This window comes from Rhamphochromis longiceps, linkage group LG7 (genome assembly GCF_057381845.1).
Source record: "Rhamphochromis longiceps isolate RC_006_pf linkage group LG7, R_longiceps_female_GT1.1, whole genome shotgun sequence".
NCBI classification, from domain to species: Eukaryota; Metazoa; Chordata; class Actinopteri; order Cichliformes; family Cichlidae; genus Rhamphochromis; species Rhamphochromis longiceps.
In genome coordinates this window covers 29645451-29667960 of record NC_140563.1, presented here as the reverse complement: position 1 = coordinate 29667960, position 22510 = coordinate 29645451, and the positions used below count along the sequence as shown (strand labels likewise).

At 43.5% G+C, this 22510-nt stretch overlaps 3 protein-coding genes across 3 annotated transcripts; 2 read left to right on the top strand and 1 right to left on the bottom strand.

The window, feature by feature from the left end:
• The first annotated feature begins 45 nt into the window (after window positions 1-45).
• Window positions 46-4235, top strand: abraxas1 (abraxas 1, BRCA1 A complex subunit). Its single transcript, XM_085413273.1, has 9 exons — window positions 46-273; window positions 1194-1284; window positions 1369-1405; window positions 1483-1549; window positions 1617-1813; window positions 2548-2667; window positions 2744-2828; window positions 2913-3024; window positions 3562-4235. Exons 1-9 carry the CDS (start codon window positions 193-195, stop codon window positions 3810-3812), a joined length of 1041 nt encoding a protein of 346 aa, XP_085269399.1. The 5' UTR covers window positions 46-192; the 3' UTR covers window positions 3813-4235.
• A 578-nt stretch (window positions 4236-4813) lies between these two features.
• mrps18c (mitochondrial ribosomal protein S18C) lies at window positions 4814-6151 on the bottom strand. Its single transcript, XM_085413274.1, has 6 exons — window positions 6033-6151; window positions 5885-5937; window positions 5724-5807; window positions 5403-5460; window positions 5267-5326; window positions 4814-4936 (listed from the first exon to the last, which is right to left on the bottom strand). The coding sequence occupies exons 1-6, from the start codon at window positions 6091-6093 to the stop codon at window positions 4860-4862; spliced, it is 393 nt and encodes a 130-aa protein (XP_085269400.1). The 5' UTR covers window positions 6094-6151; the 3' UTR covers window positions 4814-4859.
• Window positions 6152-6283: 132 nt separating this feature from the next.
• Window positions 6284-22085, top strand: helq (helicase, POLQ like). Its single transcript, XM_085413271.1, has 18 exons — window positions 6284-7303; window positions 7541-8102; window positions 8209-8387; window positions 11075-11275; window positions 11350-11422; window positions 11514-11611; window positions 12039-12137; window positions 12299-12444; window positions 12528-12767; window positions 12925-13066; window positions 14776-14880; window positions 15345-15546; window positions 16049-16206; window positions 16295-16393; window positions 19350-19523; window positions 19632-19745; window positions 21058-21192; window positions 21393-22085. Exons 1-18 carry the CDS (start codon window positions 7127-7129, stop codon window positions 21474-21476), a joined length of 2988 nt encoding a protein of 995 aa, XP_085269397.1. The 5' UTR covers window positions 6284-7126; the 3' UTR covers window positions 21477-22085.
• Window positions 22086-22510: the final 425 nt, after the last annotated feature.

The window sequence follows — 22510 nt, the reverse complement described above, 5'->3', positions numbered from 1 at the left end:
AGTGTGCCTAGGAGCGAGGAGAGGCGCGCGGGTGCTGCTGTCCGGAGAAACTGAACCTTCAGCCCGCTCGTTTTATGGTTAGCTCGCTAACCAGCCCGCTCCTCCTGCAGCGGAGCCTGCTGCGCACGAAAAAAATTCGCAGCGTATGACTGCGCGTATGTGACGCGTCTGTGTTTGTGATGAAACGGCATCATGGCGGAGCCCACTGTCCGCTTGCCCGGGATCGTTTTAGCTTCCCTCATGTTTCAGCACGTTAACAGTGACTCCGATGTGGTAATGAGCTCTTTTACTCGTCATTAAAACTGATGAATTCTTATTGAGCCTTTGTGGGTGATTATGTAGTATTATTGGGAAAGCTAGCAAATAGAACAGACGCGCCAGGTGTTAGTATCAGGCTTTAAAGTTGATAAATTCGTATTTATTAGTTTAATTATTCGGATTTCAGCGTGTCGTTTGATGCAGCGAAGAACAGTTTGTCGTCTAAGTGAAGTCAAAACTCCCCCTGTGGTGTTTCTTCAACTTTTAAACTAGCTAACCGCTCTCAGGTTCCAAACAAACCAGACTCCATTCAAAAATCTACTAATTTAACCAGGTCCCGGTAAGAAGTCAAACAGTGTAAAACATATTAAAAAATATTTTAATATTCAGACAGGTCTGTAGGAAAATTCGGTACATCCATGATCCAACACGGAACGATTACGCGAGTCGAGTTTTGCATGAAACCCGAGATGTTACTGCTCCTTTTCAACCATTCCCATCGGTGCAAACCACACTCCATTCACAGATTTTAGGTTTTAATGTAACACCGATTATTATTATTCGTGCACTTTTAAACAGATCCCCAAATTAACGATGATCTGTTGGTAAATTCGGCATATGGTTAATCCAACTACTGAATCTTACTGAAGACATAATTTAATTGAAAAATTGGTGCTCAGTTCTCGTCCACCACCGTGTTTCAGAATACACCAGACTACATTTAAAAAATGTAAAGTTTAATGAAAATGGCTCCTGACAAGAAAACGTTAGCGTGAAACATAATCAAATACATTCAAGTATTCAGGTAGGTCTGTTGGTAAATTTGGCATATATTTTAATATTTATGTAAAAATGCTGTAGCTGAAATGATTATATTCAGTAAACAAATGCTTATAGATGTAGGGTTTTTATATCTGGTTTTATTCATCCATCAGGAGGGGTTGATCCTCGGAGAGAGCAGGTTTGACGAGCAGGTCACCATCAGCGACTCTCAGGCCGATCACATCCACATCGAGGAAACATACAGTAAGTGCATCTCAATTAACTGTACGGTTACACGAGTACTACAGTTACTGGTACACTTTTAGGAATGTCTGTTTTCTCTGACAGACGTCCAGAAGCACATCGCCTGCCACAGACTGAACACGTGAGTGATGCATCGTGACGTAATCATGCCATCGTGTGTGTGCTGTGTTCTTATGTAAAGGTGTGTCTGTGTGTCAGTCTGTACAGCAGGGATGGACAGGTGAACGCGGAGGAGCTACACAAGCTGCTGGCAGAGAACAAGCAGGTGAGTGGGGTGGGGAGAAGGTTTCGGCATGATGCGATCATGTGATTGACGTGTTCGGCTTGTGAAGGAGAGCGTGATCGGCTGGTACCGGCAGCGCAGGAACTCGGAGCAGCAGATGACCTTCAGAGAGAAGCTGGTGCACGAGAACCTGAAGAGCGCTCTCTCCAACCCTCACATGATCTTTGTGCTGCTGACTCCCACCAAGACGACACCGCCAGGCTCCACGCACAGGATGGAGTACTCGGCCTTCATCTCCCGCAGCAGGTGGCGCTCTGAGTATACCTGAATATCTTTATATCAGCTTGCTCTCTAGCGTTGTCTCTTAATCCTCTACAAAGACACATCATCTCATAGATTTTACCCAAATGTGGAGTTTGTGTTGTGGGAGGTTGCTCCTTTGGTGACATTTGAAATCAGTCCACAGAGTTAGCAAAGGTGGGCTTTTTTTTTTTTTTTAAGTTATTAGATTAAAATAATCTACCCCGGGGCTCCAGAACGATGCCCTGAGGAACACCATCAGAATCTGAGACTGCCAAACCTCTGTCTGCCTGAAGTTCCCGTATGAAACCTCTTAAAGATAATTTTTACTGTTAAAGCTGATCAACCAGGTCACTGCCACCTGTTTGTGTTGGATGAATGTTTCTTAGTTTTATATAAAAAGAAAAGAAAAAACCTCATTTTACTCAGCAGGTGCTGGCAACTTAAATATCAGAAGAAACTGAGTGTGAATGAAGTGAAATGTTGTATAATTATTAAAATGCTCCAGTTGGCTTTTAAAGTGAATAAAAACAACTGGGAGGCATTCAGGGACACTGGTGAGGCTTTAAGGTCAGTCACAGAGGTCTAAAACATCTCAGCTTTGGGTGAAGCAATCAGGTCAGTTAGAGGAACGTTGAATGAAAACAGGTAGGTGGAGGCGGGTGGACAGCTCGGTGTTTCCACGTTTAACTGACTCGTGTCTTTTCCTTATGGTTTGTGTTTCTTCTTCTCCTGTGGAGGCACTTCATGAACGTCCCCGTGCTCATCACCAACCTCGGCCTCCTCGAGCAGCTTTCTTACTGGAAGGTGTCGGCGCCGTGCTCTGCAGCCGGTTACAGCCTCACAATGAAGAAACACGGGTATGCCCCGCCCACGCTGGCACGTTTACACCGTGTCTGTGTTTCTGCTGGCATAACTGAGATCTCTTTGTTTCAGGTCAAAGTTCTTCTGCTCCAGCGGGCTGCTGAAGGAGGTGAACGAAGTGAATAAGATGAACGACTCGCTGCAGGTGGAGCTGCAGGTGAGCAAAATTGTCAGAGCACCTGAACTTCCTGCCACCTCACTTCCTGTTTGATTCACTCTGCATCCTTCTGTTTGTGAACAGAAAACGTGCAGAGACGTGGAGGAGAGCGAACGCCTGGTCGAAATGCTGCAGACGGAGGTGTCAGCCCTGAGGACGAAGCTCAGAGAGAGACAGCAGAGCGAATCAGGAAAAGGTTTCAGATTATTTTATCTAATCTCACACAGCAGCGGGATTAGATGAATTTCCGGTATCTGCCTCTTCCCGACACCAGAGACACGTCTCAGGATCAGCCCAGCATTTTAAAAACACAACGCAGAAACTCTTTCCGTGCTAACATGTGGACAAGGAAAACTGAGAGTTAGTCTCATAATGTCAAAGGTGTTGTGTGATTTGTGAGCTTTTGATTGGCCAGTATTTTGTCGTGGTTAGGTCTATATCACTGCGTGTTGCTTTGGCGTGCTCTCCACAGACTGTGAAGTCGCTCTTTGCATTTTCATGGAGAGAATTTTTCGATTTTTTCATATTTTAAAAATTCGACCAGTTAGAAATTAAAATAATAATAATGATGAATATTTGGTTCGCAGTGATAATTAAAGTGGTAGGTGAAGGTGAAAACCCTGACAGGAGAGGAAAAAGGAAGTGCCAGTTTAATGTCTTTATTTAAAATCACGGTTGGCTGATGACCTGCAGTAAAAATGTTTCTGAACTTTTGCACTTTCTCCATGAACAGAAAGCGCCGCCGACCCCGGCGAGCCAAGGAAAAACCGGCTGCTTCAGGAGGCCGTCAGGGCGCTGCTCGCCTCCTCGCCGCTCTTCCACACTCAGACGCTCACGCTGCAGGGACTTCCTGTTCCTGACCACACAGATGACATTTCCACGACAGCAAGGGAGGCGCCGCCGCCGAGCGCAACAAACTGCCGTAAAAGGTTGAGGGAAATGCTGCCAGAGAAGGAGAGGAAACGCAGGAGGAGCAAGAGCTGAGTCCAGGACGTATCCAAGTTCTGTCGGATGTTTTTGGAACCGGTCTGTTTAAAAGAACTGTTATTGATAAAGTTTGTTTCAAAAAAGGACAGCAGAGGTTCTTTTTACCTGAGCAGGTGTAAAGTTCAGACTCTTCACGCTCAGATGGAGGACTGGTTTGATTTAGACTTCCAGCTGTGACACTTTGGTGTTTGTTCCAGATGTTCGGTTTTAGAGTCATCGGGTTTTTACCTTTTCTTTGGTTTCAAAGTTTTTGCCTGACCTTCAGTTGATCTCGCGCTCACAAAGAAACTGTTTCACACTGCGTTTTATTTTTCACTGTAAAGGATGAAGCGTGCGTTCCATTAAAGGTCTGACCATGTGCGGTCATTCGAGTTTATCTTCAGACTGCAGCAGAAATCATAAAGCTCTGAATTACACAAACCTGCCTGTTTTTATTTTCTGTTTCAAATAAATCAGGAGTCAAACATGTGGCTTGGGGACCAGAATCAGCCCACGACAGAGTCCGGTCCAGTCCAGGTGGTGGTGAGAACTCTAAAAACTGATGAAATGCAAGAAGAGTTTTCTCCCACAGCCGGTCTCACCGGCTCAATGAGGCCAACTGATTTTTCTCCATAAACACGAACCTTCTGGGTTTTACCGGCTCTGTACGAGGCGACGGGACTTCAGAGATCCCGGGTTACGTTAGTTCACGCATTGTCTTTGTTTTAAACTCCAGTGACACAAACTTTGAAAGAGAATCCAGGAAAACAATATTTCAGTCATTATTTTATAGATAGAATATTTTATAGATTCTCTGTTTAGTGTGATGTTTGAAGGTCTTCAGATGACGTCACAACCTTTCAGTTTTCAGAAGGTCCAAATTAAAAAAAAAAAAATTAGCAAGTGTTTTTAAAGTGTTTAAACTCCTTCACATTAAGAAACCGTGCAGAGGTGTTTACTCTGATGAGGACACGCTTCACGTTTGACGCTTTGGCCCAAGAAATTCACCGACAGCAAACTGACAGCAGAGAAACTTTATTTACACAGACACACAGATGTTTCACACTAATCCAGATGTTTGATTCCACAGATGTTAGGGTCCTTCATGAACTGTGGATGTTTGTGCGTCACTGACATGAAACCTGCAAACAAAAGTTTATATTAACAGCAGTAGCTCAGCTCAGAGGGAAACGCTTCTTATATAATTATGTTAGAAATGTGGCGAAAATGGGAATGTTTGGATTATATTTGTTAAAAGGCAAAAATATGAAAAAGAGGAAAAATGCAAAAAATGCTTTTCATTAATTGGGTCATCAAATATTAATTTACTAAAATTTAAAAAATTAAATAATTTAGTCTAAAAAAAAAAAAAAAAAGAACAGACAAAAATTGGGATTAAAGTTGAGATTATGACAGCAAACAAATCAAATGACGAAACAGAAGAATTGAAAGTTAAGATGCTGTGAACGTACCCATGGACTGAGCCTTCTTTATCGCCTTCGACACTTCTTTCTGTTTCCTTCCGCATAAACCTGAAAAAACAGAAGGAGGTGTGACCCAACCTGATGATGATTTAATCCAGATGACCTGTTTCGGGCAAAGACTCACCTGTGATGTGGCGGCCATAGATCCTGCCCGTGTGCGGCGAGATGAACTGAGAGAGCAGCTGCAGGGCGACAAACTCAGATTAATCCACGACTGAACTGAGACTCAGTCTGACTTGGGATCAGGAGATCCTGTCACACACCTGGAGGAGCAGAGCTGCTGCTTCAGGTGTGCACCCAAGCGCAAAGGTCAGAGGTGAAGGCCTGATTTCTGATAAACTGATTATAATCTCCCCGGTCACAGATATTCTGACAATAATCTCACTCAGCGTGTTTCTCATTATTTAATCTGTGGTGAAGAGCTGTTTCTTCCCGTTTGACTCACCTGGATGTTTTTAAAGTCCACCGTGACGTCACAGAGGACGCAGCCCTTCTGGCGCTCTCTGTACGGGTTCTCCATGTTCACCAGCTGAAAAACACAAACAAATCTTCATAACCAAACTGAAATCAACGGCGAGCATCCATCAGCCTGCACTCAGCACCCACCCCGCCCTCCGTCCGTCCGGCTTCATCTGCTGCGACCGCGAAGCTCCGCACACCTGCACGGAAGCAGCACGGCTAGAGTTAGCATTTGCACCAGAAGGATTGGAGTTAAACTTTTATTTTTGTAATTAACGTGTTACGCACGACTCACCTGTGTTTCCATAACGACATAAGACAGGTTTCCACCTCTGCAACTCCCTCAGACACAACATGTTGACCTAACACGGGACAGGAACCGCTTCCGCTGCAACTGAGAAATACTTCCAACCACTTCCGCAAAGGCTGCTTGTGACTTGGATATATACTGTGACTGGACGATGTCACTAAATTTAAAATATAAACCTAAAAGAAGTATTCTGTCTGTTTTTAATATTTCACGGATTTACACAATCTAAATGTTTAATATTAATGAGATATAACGCTTCGCTTTGAGTTTTTTTACGGAAAGGTTTAATTGTTACTCATTCCAAAGATAAACCAAATCAAGATAGAAATCACGCGGAACACATAAAGTCTTGGGAAAAGCAGCCCTAAGCCTCAGATTAGCTTTAGTTTGTGCCACTTGTCAGCTTGCTATTAATGTATGTTAAAGCGGTGTTGCAGTTTGTCATTGAAACGTGACTGAAACCACGTACAGCTGTCCTAAAACTCCTAAACTATCCGAGCGGCAAACATCACATCTAATTACCGTTTCAAAACAGACTTAACCCGTTTTCAGTCGAAACTAAATTTTTCATCCAAGGCGTCTAATTATTAAGGTTTGATAAGACTTAATTTTTTAGCATTTAAAAGCTAATCGAGATGTTTAATTGCACGTTTTGACACTTTTTGAACGACTGTAACTCAGAGTTAGCGCCTCAGTAAACCGAAAGCGGAAGTGATGGTGGCATTTCTCTCTCACTCCAGGATTAATGATAGTTATTTTGAATGAAGGATTCGCTGAGCTGCTGTAGATGCGCGTTTAGTGAACGTTATTATTACTGGTGGTGTTAAAAGTTATTCCATGGACACACTTTTATTTATTTGAGCTTGTTTGTGATTAATTTGTAGTTTTTGTAACTGAATGCTAGCTAGCTGCTCACTGAGCCTGTGTGGGCTCTTTGGTGTTTTTAGGTCTCATCATTTAACGTCAACTTGTTTAAGGTGGCGTTTAAATGGCTGCAGCAGCAGGTTAGTGAAGTATGCGAGAACTATAAAATGTTTATTGTGTTTCACATGTAGCCGCAGGGGTCTGCGCTCACAGGGATGAACTACGGAAGGCTGGAAGTCAAAATAAAACGAGTCTGTCAGAGGAAGAGGGCGAGAGACCACCTGAAAGCTTACCTGACACCTGCCAGGAAGAGGGGAGGGGCTGTCTGTTCCCCGCTATGCAACTCCAACAGGAGGATCAGCAGCATCATGGCTGAAAGCAGAACTGTGGAGGTACATCTTGCATATTGACCAGCAGGGTTCGACTCTCCTCAAGTCTGAGTGCATTGAAGTCTGTGAGAAAATGGGCCTCCTCCTCACCTAATCTCTGAGCTCAGTGAACACCTCCCCGATGTGTTTAATGACTCAGTTGGTCATAGAGTAATCAGAAATCAGAAAGAAAAATGATGCCCTGATCGATTAATAACCTGTTTGAAGTCCACGCTGGTGGTATTCTTTTTTTCTTGGCAGTACTGCAGCGACAGCGAGGATTTATTTGGCGACTATGACAGCATCTTAGGGGATTCGTCTGTCCTTGCAAAACTGGATGATGCCGAGCAAAATGAAAGGCTTCGAGGGGTGGAGCAACAACCAGAAGACGAGGATGTCCTCTCAGACTCCATTCTGGACGGCCTTGGAGATGAACCCTTCGAGGACCTACCGGCTAGCCAGCTGCAGTTTCAGGAGGAAGTTCAGGAGAAGGCGAAGAGAAGCCGACTCCAGGACAGAGACAAAACCTCAACGCCTTTCAGAGGACTAGCAAACGGAGAGGGTCCACTCAGGAGACCAGCCGGAGCGAGGAGGAGCGTTGCCGACCAGCTGAAGAGGACGATGCTTGGCAACGCAGCGGCTCCTTCTGCCGTTTCACGGACAGCGATGCTGAAGGAGGCGGTGGTTTCTGAGGAGATAAACGTCGCCATGCAGGCCATGGAGACTGTCTCTGCTGACATGCCTGACCTTGGGCCATTCTTTGGGCTTCCAAGCAAAGTGAAGGAGCTGATGTTTAAACTGAGAGGAATCCAGAGTTTGTATGGTGAGATTTTTGTATATCACAATAAAATTGAAATATTGTAGTTTCTGCACAGAATAAGTCAAGTGAAGACATTTACAACCGGTTTTGTTTTTTTGGGTTTCTTCAGACTGGCAGCAGACGTGTCTGAACTTGGACTGTGTTCAGCAGAGGAAGAATCTGATCTACTCCCTTCCCACCAGTGGTGGGAAAACTCTAGTGGCAGAGATCCTTATCCTCAGAGAACTGCTGTGCAGGAGGAAGGACTGTCTGTTCATCTTGCCCTACATATCGCTGGTGCAGGAGAAGGTACAGAAACCACAGAACATCAAAACATATCAGAAAAGTCTGTTTTGTCAACAGAATGCATAAATGCTAGTAGATGCTACTGAGCTGCTAATGGGTAATAGGCAAATGAGTAAAATTAATCGATGTTGTTTAATGTTCTGTAGGGAAACTTTCAGACTGGGATTATTGTTGATGTTACTCTCACTCCTGAACACGAGCAAATGGTTAGTTAGCTTTTGGTCTCAGATATAAAAGTATATCATCTGCATAGAACTTGACATCAGAGGATAATAATATTTGTGTTTGTGGAATAAAAGAGAAGTAGAAGTAATGACTTTCTGGTTGTGTGGGATAACAAGTTTTGACTTAAAATATAAAATGATAAAACTTCTTCTAAGCGTAAATTTTAATTTGCGCTTAGAAGAAATACAAATAAAAATCAGAAATATAGCACTGTGGGGTGATACAAACTGCCATGGTAGTGTGGATTATCGATTTCCTTATCAATTCTCATTGGCTCCACTTTGAGAGTCACCACCATCTTTAAGCACCATATCAAAGACATTACATTCATGCAAATTAATTACATGCAGTGTGGTCAAAGGTTTGTGCATGTTGGAGGTATTTTCTCTCTTTGTTGTGATCAGTGTTGGGGTCATTACTCAAAAAAGTAAAGTAAAAAAGTTATTACACTGAGCACTTTTCTTAAAAGTAATGCAGAACGTTACATTGCACATATTTTTATCATAACTCTGGTTTTACGTGGCCTATCAACACCATTTAAAAACTGGTATAAAGTCCACACCTTTTCCGTCAATTGTTCCGTCTGTCCTGCTCACATCTCCAGTGGTTGTACACGTTGTCATTAACGTGGCTTCACTCCACATCAGCCGCTTTGCTAGCTAATGCTGGGCTTACACTGTGCGATTTTTTTTTAGTCGCGCGATTCAGCTCCTGCTCAAACTGTACGATTGACTCGCAGGGGTTAGAAGTTCATAGGTCACGATGCAGGGTCTCACACTATACGGCCCGATGCTCTGATGCGACCCGACTGCTCACACTGTGCGTCCATAAAATGAAGGTTATAACAGAAAATCTGTCGCTCTCTCTCTCTGTCTTTCACTCACACAGACACGCACACTGCCACCATCAACTTTGCTAAATTGCTAATGAAAAACATTGATCAGGCAGCTGTGATTGAGCAGCAGTGTAGATCCAACTATTTTCACGGTTGTTGTGGTCGTGATAATTTTGTGAGGCCACATCGAAAAGGCTCGGATGAACTTGCCATAGTTCTACAAGTTGTGCCTCCATCGCTTGTGTCCAGATCACACGCTGCACTGCTGTGCTGCGCCGTCTTTTTCGCTGACATTTGTGTTTGCGCGTGCGCAGTGTGAGAAACTGCGGTGACACCCTCACGACCAAGCGATTGATGATCGGGAGCTGGTCGTGAGGTCTCAATCGCTTCTCGTTACCCCACGTATACTACACGATGAAGGCCAAAATCCGGCCGATCGCCAAAACGGTCGCACGACTCAAAAATCGGCTCAAAATGGGCCAAAAATCGCACAGTGTCTGCCCAGCATAAAACACCGGCGTCGGCATATAAGGACGCTGTCATAGCCTGTCAGCGACGTTGATTAGCTGCGTATATACGAATGTGAATCGCGTGATTGGCTGAACTATGGAATAAGGTGGCATCGTTCTAATCCCATACGGGAGCAGCCAGTCACTTACTGCCAAACAGAATTGTTAGCGTATTTACTTTAATTTCAATTCAGGTTAGATTTTTTTTTGTACGCAACGCAGATTTTTTCTGCGCAGAGACGTGCCAGCAGTGCGCAATTGCGCACGCGCGCAGCTTAGAGGGAACATTGCTTACGAGGACATTATACTACTACTGTTCTATCGAAATTTTAAACAAATATCCTCATGTGGCTCTCATTTTTCTTAGAAACAAAAATCAGTAAAAAAAAAAATCTGGTAATTCTTTGTTTTGACATTCATCAGGTCCCAATATGCCCAAATATTAAAGATAAATTAAAAATGCATGCCATGGAAGAGTTCGAGTCTTAGGAGGTTAAAGCAGTTGTCATGGTGATTCTATGCCACTTTAGAAACATGAAAAGGTAGAAACGGGCCTGACTGCTTATCAGTTTGTTACCTGTTGAAGTTCAGCAATGGTTGTCTTCAACACAAATGACGATTCATTTTATCACGGTGCTGGTCTGGGGTCAGCATTCACTCAGCTTTAAAATCGCTCTGGGCTCTTGGCTAGCTTAGTGTTAGCATGCTGGCTGTGCAGGTGCTTGTGAAGAGCTGAAGCTGTGTTAACAGTGATGCCGTTTTTCTGTCCTGGAGCAGTCTCCACTTTACCATCACACTCTCATCCTTTTGTGCAATAAAAATAAAAGTCATGTCCATGTCCACACTGAAGACTGCACCACTATTTTCCTCTGGCACACAAACTGAAATCAGCTGATCGTAGTGAGAGTGCAAGAACTGATAAGCAGGATCCATAGGCAGGCAGATTAACGATTCCAAGGAATTGCACTACTACTCTCGATTTCCATCTCTAATCATATCATTATCATATTTATGTTCATAAGAAATAAAAGAGGATCAAAACTAGAGCCTTGTGGGACACCTTTCAGAGACATTAACAGCCTTCGTTTTGAACTCTTAGGAAGTACTTTTCACTTTTCCAGGTGCGTGGTTTAGCAAGCTTTGGTCTGGAGCTGGACTTCATGGTGGAGGAGTACGCTGGCAGCAAGGGCAGGTTTCCTCCCGTGAAGAGAAGAAACAAGACGTCCCTTTACATCGCAACCATAGAGAAGGCTCACAGCCTCGTCAACTCTCTGATAGAGAGCAGCAGGCTGGATAACCTTGGACTGGTGGTGGTTGATGAGGTACCTCCCACTTTGGATGAAAGGTGTTTTATACGGCTGGAGGACATTTAACTGAGATTTTGTTTCTTCTGCAGCTTCACATGCTGGGTGACGGCAGCAGAGGGGCCATTATAGAAATGACTCTGGCCAAAGTTCAATATGTGAGCAGTAAGTGTCTTCTTATAGTCTCCATAACTCAATCCAGCCTTAAGTTAAAAACAAACTTCTTGCTTTTGGGTTCTTTTTCTTTTTTTTCCAGAAACAACTCAGATAATAGGAATGAGCGCCACTCTGGGGAATATCAAAGACCTGCAGATGTTTCTGAGGGCTGAAAATTACACGAACAACTTCAGGCCTGTAAGTGATTGAATCAAAGCTGCACCCGAACCTTATAAAACCCTCGAGTGAACACTGACCCTAACTTCCTGCTTCCACAAGGACTTGCTCGAGCATAACACACAGATTAGTCCACCGCTGAAAACAGTTCCTGACACTGAGCAGCTGTTTGAGGGGCTCACTGAGCGTTGTTAAAGTTGCTCATTAACTAAAATCAGGTCTGTGTGTCATGCAAATGCAACTCTCAGAATTAGTCACGACTTATCAGCTGCACATATGAAAATGGATGTGGATGAGCTGGTGATAGTCAGAGGAGAACTTGTGTTTCAAGATCGTTGCATGGAACTGCTGGTTTCTATCAGCGGGGCTTCTTCCTGTCTTTTAAACTCATTTTGAGAGTTTGGGTAAATTGGCGCTCTGTGATTTATTTTATTTTGATTTTTTCCAGGTTCAGCTGAAGGAATTCGTCAAACTGCACGACACCATCTACGAGGTGGACCCAAAAGAAGAGAACTGCTTCAGGTTCTCACGTCTTCTCAACTTTAAAGTAAGTAAAAAACATAATTAACTCTAACAATACAGTGGAGGATCACACCAACACGCCGTGGCCACATTAACATGTACAGGAGACATTTTTCCTGCAGTAAATTAAAGTTTAATGTCCTCCTCTTTCGTTTTCGTGGTGCTTGGTCTTTCTCTTTCCTGCAGTACTCGAGCACGATGCAGAAGATCGACCCGGATCACATCATCGCTCTGGTGACTGAGGTCATCCCAGCGCACTCGTGTCTGCTCTTCTGTCCCACCAAGAAGAACTGCGAGAATGTGGCGGCGATGATCTGCAAATATCTGAAAGAGTGAGCAGCAGCCACTGGGTGACTCCTCCCACTCTGCCGCCCATGCCAATCACTGACTCAGAAACCTTTCTCGACTCTTTCAGGGACTTCTTGCGGCACCGCGAGGAGGAGAAGGGCGTCCTCCTCAGGGAGCTGCGGGACAGCGGGAATGGCTCGTTGTGCCCGGTGTTAAAGGTCACTGTGCCGTATGGCGTGGCGTACCACCACAGCGGGCTGACATCCGAGGAGAGGAAACTGGTGGAGGAGGCCTACTCCAGCGGGGTCCTCTGCCTCCTCACCTGCACCTCCACCCTAGCTGCAGGGATCAACCTACCTGCTCGCAGGTGAGCCGCTCATTAAACAGCTTTTTCCCTTTCCTGTCACAGCAGTCAGGAGCTCACCTGCGTGTTCATGTGTACATATCAAAGGTTATGCACATTTGCTGCTGCTGAAATGATCTGACCTCTGTTTGACCCCGGTTTGACCTCTGTTTGCACACAGAGTGATCCTGCGCTCGCCGTACATAGCCACGGACTTCCTGAAGAGGAGCCAGTACAAGCAGATGGTCGGACGAGCCGGCCGAGCGGGGATCGATTCGGTGGGCGAGAGCATCCTGATCCTGCAGGAGAAGGACAGGAACATGGTAACTAGAGCCATGAGGGACTCAAACTGATGTCTGATTAAAAACAGTGAGCCTAAAAACTGAAGCTTTCCAACAATATTATGTCAAAATACTTTTCTTAATCCTCAGATATCTGAAATACAGACCTGCAGGCATAAAATCTGTTTTAGGTTATTAAAAAAACAAAGAAACGTTAAATTAAAAGAGTTAAAAGGTTTAAAAGCTTTATTAAATCTTTGTGTGTGTTTATTTGAGGTCAGCAGCTGCACAGAAACCTCTGTAATGTGCAGGGTTGGACTGGGACAAGCCCGGGTATTTTGACTAGTGACCAGCCCACCATGGTATTATAGGAAAAGCCATAAAGCCTTTATAATAAACTTAAACCTACACCATCCTCCCTATTCTGGTATTCTAAACAGTACTTAGCAAAAATATAAAACAACCTAATTTATAATTACATATACCTAACTAATAGGGTTGCCAAAGGAAAAAAATAGGGAACCACTCCCCCACCCTCTGCCTCAAGATGCTTAACTGACAAAACCGATTTTAATTTAATGCACGTATCAAACAAATGCACATAAATCTATTATTTTTCTCCAGTAATTAAATAGATTCAACATCTTTCTTCAAGAGAATTGCAGACTGCACAGATGGTACCTTCCCAAAGGAAAGAATACTATAACTTACTAGGGTGTATACTAGGCTTAATATTTACTAAATACAATAATGGATTTCTATACATTTTACATCAGATGTAAAATTTGGTTGTAAGATTCAGATAATTATTCATGAAAAGCAAGACATTTTAAATGAGAATAAGAAAGAACAGTATTTCTTTGTGCCCCCCTCTCCCTGTTAATGCCCTACCTGCCCCCCTGGCAAAACTTTGCTAGATGCGCCCCTGCACAGTTACCAGCTGTCAGCTACATAAAAAAAAGGATCCTGGTGTTATTTGTCTCTCAGAAACAGTTCATAACTTCCCTTCAACTCATTCATGTCACCTAAAAGGTAAACCTGTTTCTCCATCACCTGTTCAGCTCTGATGATTCAGTAAGGACATCTCCTGGTTTTATCTTCATGTTTCCCTCTCACCAGATATACAAACCGATATCATGACCAGCAGCTTTACAGCTGTGGCTCCAGCAAACATCAGCTGATACGAGAAATTAATATTAAATAAATTCTAACAACAGCTGATCAAGCTTAAACGTGCTGCTGTTGTTTAGTGCTACAGCCACAGGTTTCTGTTTCTGGCGCAGAGAGAAAAGCTGATCATTGATCAGTTTCATGATTGAATTAGCAACTTTCTAGCTGAAGTACGGCACAAATTGCGTTCCTTTTCACCTCAACTTTAAAGTTCGACCTCCTCGGCTGTAATTGGTCCAGCCCAGAGTCGATCACGACCAACTGGCTAATCCACCACCATTCATTTATACCGTTAAAAAATTAAAAGAAATAAAACCCCATTGGCCCATAAATACGAAAAATCACAAGCAGCCCACCGGGCAAATACCTGGTATGCCCGATGGCCAGTCCAGCCCTGGTAATGTGTTAAAAACAATAAAATTAAGGTCGATATAATAACATAACAATAACTCTTTATGACTTCTCCACCATCTCCGACTCCTGCTAAAACAATCTGATCAGTTTCCTGTGAGTTATGACAAAATAAAAGCATTCAGTTAAACTAACAGATGTCAGATAATTCTGCTTTTGTGTGATTTCAGGCTAAAACACTGGTGTGCGCGCCGATGGAGAGCTGTTACAGCAACCTGATGCACGATGATGGAAAAGGCCTCCTGAGCCTCGTCCTGTCCCTCATTGGATTAAACGTAAATCCTTCTAATTCACTCCAAATCCGAGCAGATTAGCCAGCAGGCGCTAATCTCTTTTATCTCTGCATCATTATTTAATATCAAATGGTACCTCTGTGGGGTCTGACTTTCTTTTCGCTTTTATTTTGAAAAACTAAACTGAATTAGTGGTTTATAAAGAAGCAGCTGATTTTTCTGTATCAGTGAATCTGTCTGTAATTCTGGTTCATTCTAGCTAATTCTAGGTAATTCTAGGTTTTTATTTTGTTTGGTTTGTGTCACTGATGGCAACATTGTCTAACGAACACAAGCTTCGAAATATTCAGTTCACAGAATATAATGGATCCAAATATTTCCATATATCCTTGTTTTTGTTGCTGAACTGGCCAATCAGGATGCCTGATCAATATGTTTTTAAAAATAATCAGATCACAGCCTGATTCAACTGGTGCTATTGTCCTTATGTCTCGTGGTTTCTGCAGATCACATCATCCGTGGAGCAGCTGCAGGACTTCCTGCAGGGAACGCTGCTGTTTGTGCAGTGGCAGCAGCTGTGTGTGGGGAGGAGCCTGCTGGAGGCAGTGCAGCAGTGCGTGGATGTCCTGAAGGAGAAAGAGCTCATCACAGTAGACTCGCACAGTCAGAGTCTGCGGGTCACCAAGCTGGGAAAGGCTACGTACAAAGGTACCCTCGGCATACCTGTAGGACTCCTTACTTCCTCTCACATGACTTAGAACGTCATGTTTAATCATGATTCTGAAAATCAACAATGAACACAGAGTTGCAGAGTTTTGCTCCTGTTGGCTCTGCATGATGTTATAGCGAGGGAAATCCCTAATATGGTCATCTCAGACACACAAGACTCACCCACTTATGTTCATGAGGAGCAGCCAATAAGAAGACAGTTGATTTAAAGGAGGAGGAGTTAAAACAGATTCAAACATGGAGGGTCATTTTAGCCTGGGCCGGCCACCAAAGATCCTGAACAGGGTAAACTCGTGTCCCAGTCTGGTCCCACCGTGGTCCCAGTCTGGTCCCACTGTTGTCAGATGTTTCGATTCATTGGGCTTAAATAAAGTTTCAAAGATCCTTTTGTAAGGTCAGAAAACTGCGATGGTGTAGTTTTGTGTGTCTGTAGCTGTTATGATTCGTGACGATGAATTAAAGCATTCATGGTGTTCTTCAGCCTCGGTGGATCTGACCTATGCTGAGGTCCTCTACAAAGACCTCTCCAAAGGCCTGGAGTCTCTGCTGCTCAACAGCTACCTGCACCTGGTCTACCTGGTGACCCCGTACGACCTGATTGATCAGTGCAAACCTGACTGGATGATCTTCTTCAGGCAGGTAAGCAGAGCCTGCCTCAGAGCCTCTTGGCCTCCTCCTCCTCACATCTCTCACAAGCTGCTCTCTGCTTCGTCTTCCTCATCTGCAGTTCACACTGTTGTCTGTGGCTGAGCAGAAGATGTCAGCTGCTGTTGGCGTGCCTGAGAGTTTCGTGGCAAGAAAAGCTGCAGGACAGACAGTAAAGAAGGTAAGAAAGTTCAGACCACAGATTTAATGCTTGAGATGTTCAGGTTTTATTTCATTGTTTTTGAGACGTGACCTGTGAAATGTACTCGAACCTGACTGTAAAGAGAGAATCACGAACACGCATCCATGAAATCAAAGATGAAGACCAGAAGCTGCGCAGGTGAACGCAGAGTGATGGAGGAAGCATCTGGATATGTGATGTGTGGCCGCGGTTTTGAAGGTCTGTTAGAAGCTCAGATTAAAACACGCTGAACGCTTCCAGACAGATTAAAGCTTCAGTACAGGATAAAAACATCCAGCTTCACTGTGAAATCTCACAGAGTGCTGCTGTTTCTCCTAATCCAGTTAAAAAAAACGAAACAAAAAAAAATTGGATGACTTTACCAAATCTGGATCAGCAATACTTTACCTGGGCGGCAGGCACCAAATTCACCAACATAAAAGAGCCTTAACTATTTTAATTTTACTAAGAGCTATTTCATCAGCACTAATTCATTATTTTATCCACAACCTTTAAAATTCTTTCATACAAATGCTGCATGAAATAAACAACTGGGGTGGCTGTAGCTCAGGTGGCAGAGCAGGTCAGCCACTAATCAGAAGGTTGGTAGTCCGATCCCAAGCTGCCTCCTGGCTGCATGCCAAATATCCTTGGGCAAGATACTAACCCCATGTTTGCCTACTGGTGGTGGTCAGAGGGCCCGGTGGCGCCAGTGTCCGGCAGCCTCGCCTCTGTGCACCCCAGGGCAGCTGTGGCTACAATGTAGCTTGCCGTCACCAGTGTGTGAATGTGTGTGTGAATGGGTGGATGACTGGTTGTGTAAAGCGCTTTGGAGTCTTTAGGGACTAAGTAAAGCGCTATACAAATGCAGGCCATTTACCATAAACAACTGCACGACCACAAAAGCCAAAAGTAAGAGCTGCTGCTGTTAGCAAGCAAAGCAGGTTGGAAACAGGAAGCAACTTTGTGCACTGTCGTCATGCTTTTACTCCCCTGAAGTAAAAGCATGTAAAAATGTAAAACATGACCAGCAGAGGGCAGCAAACATCAAGAGCATTGATTAAACTGTTCTCTACTGTGACAGTATTCTTCATTCATAACACACAGCTCAGTTTAATGTAGATCTCATAGCTTTAAATTTAATGAATAAAAACGCAAATCCTGAATATTTATACATGTATATCACATGTATGAAATACAGTGCTCCATAAATAATCATCACTGTATGAAAATATATTATTATGTTAATATAGTATTTAATACACAGTGTAATGCAGTTTGTAGCACCGTCTATCAGTTCTAGTTTTCTTGTTTGATTAACTCTGGAGTTTTTATTTCATGTTTCCAGCCTGAATCCAGCCCTCTGCTGGAATCACAGTAATCCTGATCCTGTTCCAATAAGCAACAAAAACTGGAGTTTTTGATCTGAATTTGTTTTTTGTTTTTAAAAAAAAAGCTGTATTGGCTCCTCTGATTTAATCTGATCATGTAATCCTGTTTTCCCTTTGAACTGCTGGATTTCAGGGTCTGATCTGATCTGACGGGCTTAATCCTGTCAGATTAGTTTTTTATAACTGCCGAGCTCGAGTGTGATGTGTAGGGGTGGGTTTAAAAAAATCGATTTTCCAATTCAAATCGATTTTAACTTGACTAAAGACGTAACCACAAAGCACTGACAAGCCGTCGGTGCTGAAAGCAGACATCTCACAGATTCTGAAGCTGGAGGTTTTGTCACTCTGACCAAAATTCACTGAACCAGCAGCAAAAGAAGATCCAAAGTACACTTCACATTGTCATGAATTCTCTCTTATTTTTGCTGTTTTGCTTCCACCACGATAAAATCACACACTCCCCTCCCCCCTGTATTTCAAGAGCAGTTTACCATCAAAAATCTGTTTTCTGCATTATTTATTACATTATTATTGCTTATTACGCACCAGTCTACTGTCGTTTACAGCGCTGTCAGCCTCTGTTTGTTTGTTTGTTTTTTCCAAAAATGATAACATCCAACAAGAAAGCCTAATTTCTGCTGTTCAATACCAAAGAAATGTAAAATTTTACAAATGGTGCCAAATTGCAAAACACTTCTATGTCTCTAATTAAACCTCTATGACTTTGCTCTACATCACTTCAGTAGCGTCAGGTAATGTTCATATGTTGATTCGTGGTTTTCTTCCGTTTTTGTTCTACTGCAGAATATTTTTAAGGCGGTTATCTGCTATAAAAAGACAGGCCGGGAAAATCTCCATGTTTTTCTGTGTTTTATCCTCAGTTACTTTGACACAAAGGCATCTCACAAGTGTCAGTACTGACAAATGATCAGAATTATAATATTTCTGACTGTCTGAGTCCAAATTGAATCGAATCGATTATAGAAATCGGTGATGATACCCAACCCTTGTGATGTGACGGACTCAGGCCGTTCCCTTACTCCAGCTCCACCCTCCAGAGGTGGATGTTTGCACCTTCACAGTAGGAAATGTTAATGTTGTTTGCATGGCACAAATCGAAAGGTTAAAGGTCGTGACCTTTTTCCACAAGCTCCTTTAAATGGTGAGGAAGTAAAAATGAGACGTGAAGCACGAGCAGGCAACTGTGAATAATAATGACACAGTAAAGACACGTCGGAGGGGGAAGTAGAAACAGAGTCACTTCCTGTTGAGGGTCACAGACGCGCCTTTCTCAAAGGAGGCGAGTGGCGACCTGACATCATCGTTTCTGCTGCAGGTTGTTGTGACGTCAGTTTAATCGTTTCACTGAAACTTACTAACATCGAAAATCATGACTGGAGTTCAGCCTGCTCCATGAACGCTGGATATGACAAGCGTGATCTTTGAATTTGACCTGACAAGTGGTGCAGGTGATGAAGGCAGATTATGATGACGTCATAATCTTCTTGCTCTCTGAACTTTGTGATCGAGCCCCCCCGCTCAGCAGCGTGCTCTGTTTGTTTCAGGGCGTGAACTTGGCGGCGGTGAGGAGGATGTACCTCGCTCTTGTTCTCTTCTCGCTGCTGAAGGAAACGGACGTCTGGAGCGTCTCCGAGCGTTTCCAGCTGAGCCGTGGCTTCGTGCAGACGCTGCTCGGCTCCGCCTCTGCCTTCTGCTCCTGTGTGCTGCACTTTGCTGAGGTACCACTGGAGTTTACCCGGAGGTCATACCAAAATGGGCAGGCTGAAGGTGAGCCAGCAGGTGTGTCTCAGGTGAGATGGTGATGCTCTGATGTTTCTGTGTCTCAGGAGCTCGAGGAGTTCTGGCCGTTCAGAGCGCTGCTCGCCGAGCTGACACGGCGCCTCAGTTACTGCGTGAAGGCGGAGCTTATCCCTCTGATGGAGGTGGCCGGAGTCCTGGAGGTGAGACACCTTCTTCACCTGCTTTCTTCTTCTTCTTTTTCTTTTTCTCCTCCTGCATCCTTTTCTTACTGTGTGCTCGTGTGACATCATTGAAACACGTTAAGAGTGATGAGTTTCCGCACCGTCACAGTTCGGGGTGATGACATCATCAGCCTGTTGTCAGCTTGGAGGGTTTACAAAAAAAACATGTTCTGTTATTTTGTCAACGCATCAGCGCTCGCATCCTCTGCTGTCACTCGATTCTACTTCCTGCACAAGTGCACATTAGAGCTCCAGTACACTCCCATCTCTATGTAATAAACACGTGAGTTTGTGGACCACAGGAAGTGGACCATTTCAGCAGTTACTGATCACATGAACACCATCTTCATCCACCTCAGCTCAGGTTTTATTTTGTAAAAGGGTTATTACAGCTTTAAGTTCCTTCCTGTCAGCTTTCATTGATCCTGTTAGCATCCATTCTTTCTTCTTCTTCTCTTTATTGATGTTTCTGAAAGCAGCCCTGGAGGTGTACCTGATGAAGGTAGTGAAGGTCAGGGAGAATGTTCATGTTCTGTGTCTTCGCTCCGTCATGTTAACGTGTGAAATGTCCCATCATGGCTGTAAAGTTTTACTTTATCTCACTGTGACGTGAAAGCTCAGAAGGATTTAGGCCACAGCTTTCTTCTCTGAAGATCGCTGATGCATCCGGCTCCCTCACACTTCACTTTATTAAACTCCTCTTAGATCACTTTTTATATTTTGGTTTAAAAACGCTGCAGAGGGGAGCCAGATGTTTCTCATGTCGGCTTATTCCACTCAGCCTGATTAATCAGATTCACTCTGGAGACATTCAAACTAAAAGGTCACGTTTCAGGATTATTTGAACTTTATTTTGTAGACATATTTAAACTCGCTACAGGAAGTGCATCCTGTGCTGAATGTGGCGTGTTAATGATTCTGAGAGAATGTAAGTGCTGCTGACACCTCCGTGAGCAGGAGGTGGTTCGGGTGCGGTTGTTATTCGGCTCACGGCCCGTCCCACCTCTCCTCTGCCAGATGTTTCACTTTTGTCCCAGTCACCGCTGACTCATCGGTGAACGTGCTGAGCTGCTGATGTTCGTGTCAGCAGGTTAAAGAGAAATGGGCGGCGCTCGCAACCCTGAGGTGTCCCATGCTCGACGTTTCTGTATCAAGGGAACAGTTTTATTCAACGTGAAAAGTTTTTTTTTGCTTCAGGTGATTTTAAGTGAGAACCATCTGAGCCTCCATAGCTTCTCCATGTCCTCTGCCTCAGCTGAAGCTCTGACATCACCTCTTTTTTTCCCTGCAGTCGAGAGCAAAGCAGCTGTACGCTGCCGGCTACAAGACACTGACTCACATGGCGAACGCCGACCCAGCCGCTCTCTGCACAGCCATCCAGAACCTGTACAGGAAACAGGCCAATCAGATCGTGGCCTCAGCCAAGGTGAGACTGTCCTCAGAGATCGCGCCCACACGAGCTGATCACCGTACCTGAAATCAGCACGAGTACTGATGGTGTTAAATGACTGATGTGATGCTCTGTGGAGCTGACAACACTCACAATCGGTCTCCGTGTTTGATGACATTACAGTGTGAAGAAACACTGAAACAGGAAGTTTAACTGTGACAGTTTCTTTGTTTCAGATGCTCGTGAATGAGAAAGCCGCAGCTCTGCAGGAGGAAGTGGATGAACTGCTGGCGCCGCCCTCTGACCTGCCACAGCTCTGACATCTTCTCAGGAGTTCTACCCTCTTTGAACACTTCTGATCTCACTGTGACATCATTTCTTATTAAAGTAACTGGGATGTCCTCGCCGTGTCTGTGCCAAAAGCTTCACTTCCTGTTCTCCTCACCTTCTTTCAGCCATTCATTGCGCTCTTATTTTGTCGTCTGTACTTCTTGTTATCACACTGAGAACGCGAAGGTCGTTTTTTCACGCGAGGAAACGTTAAAGGTCATTTTCTGCTCATTAAAGGTTTCAGCTTCACCTGAGCAGTGTGAGTGTGTCAGGTGAGCTCAAGTGAGTCTGTTTCAACCTCAGGTGCCATCAGCAGGAAGCTGTCAGCTGTTTTTGCCATGACATCATCATGTCTTCACCTCCGGAGCACACAGAATGTCAGTTGATGGAGGCGACCTGCACCTGATGGTTCACTGCTTTGAGAAAATGACTCTGCGACTTTTCTCATTTTAGTAAATTTTAAACATTAAATATTTAAACTTTATTTTCTGTCTGTGTTTTTTGGGCATTTATTTATTCTGGAAACTGAAAATAATTTGTCTGCTACATCAGACAGCTGACCTACCAAAATAAAAGCATGTGTGTCATCAAATAAAAAATGTGTACTCTGTTTTTATTTGCAGTGGATTCATTTGATTTTTAATTTCAGTTTGTTTGGTTAAGTCGAACTGTTTCCATTTTTGATGATATATTTTTGACATTTTTCTCTTATTTGGAAGATTTTGGTGTTCTTTAGATGTGTTCATATTTTTTGACATTTTAATCTACATTTTAGGTCATCTGATTTTTTTTGTCTTTAAATATAAAAATATTTAAAAAGGTTTTTGGTTTTGTTTTGTTTTTAAATCATGAATTCTGAGGACATAAATTTGAGTCTTTTGATAATTTATTTTAGTGTTGGTTTGTGGGCTGTGGTCTCATATGTGTTTGTGGGACATTTTATTAATATTTAATTTTTGACTTTTTGTCATAGTTTCGTTTTTTTAAGCATTAAATATTTATGTGTATTTTTATTGAGTTTTGT

What these genes read in the sequence shown, in the direction of transcription:
- mrps18c (XM_085413274.1), bottom strand. Translation starts at nt 6,093, where the DNA reads ATGTTGTGTCTGAGGGAGTTGCAGAGGTGGAAACCTGTCTTATGTCGT. An exon ending in CCGGACGGACGGAGGGCGGG is followed by an intron (nt 5,808 to 5,884) that starts GTGGGTGCTGAG and finishes TGTGTTTTTCAG; the next exon opens with CTGGTGAACATGGAGAACCC. An exon ending in AAAGAAGGCTCAGTCCATGG is followed by an intron (nt 4,937 to 5,266) that starts GTACGTTCACAG and finishes TTTTGTTTGCAG; the next exon opens with GTTTCATGTCAGTGACGCAC.
- helq (XM_085413271.1), top strand. Translation starts at nt 7,127, where the DNA reads ATGAACTACGGAAGGCTGGAAGTCAAAATAAAACGAGTCTGTCAGAGG. An exon ending in CAGGACAGACAGTAAAGAAG is followed by an intron (nt 16,394 to 19,349) that starts GTAAGAAAGTTC and finishes TGTTTGTTTCAG; the next exon opens with GGCGTGAACTTGGCGGCGGT. An exon ending in AGATCGTGGCCTCAGCCAAG is followed by an intron (nt 21,193 to 21,392) that starts GTGAGACTGTCC and finishes TCTTTGTTTCAG; the next exon opens with ATGCTCGTGAATGAGAAAGC.
- abraxas1 (XM_085413273.1), top strand. Translation starts at nt 193, where the DNA reads ATGGCGGAGCCCACTGTCCGCTTGCCCGGGATCGTTTTAGCTTCCCTC. An exon ending in TTAACAGTGACTCCGATGTG is followed by an intron (nt 274 to 1,193) that starts GTAATGAGCTCT and finishes TTCATCCATCAG; the next exon opens with GAGGGGTTGATCCTCGGAGA. An exon ending in CGCTGCAGGTGGAGCTGCAG is followed by an intron (nt 2,829 to 2,912) that starts GTGAGCAAAATT and finishes GTTTGTGAACAG; the next exon opens with AAAACGTGCAGAGACGTGGA.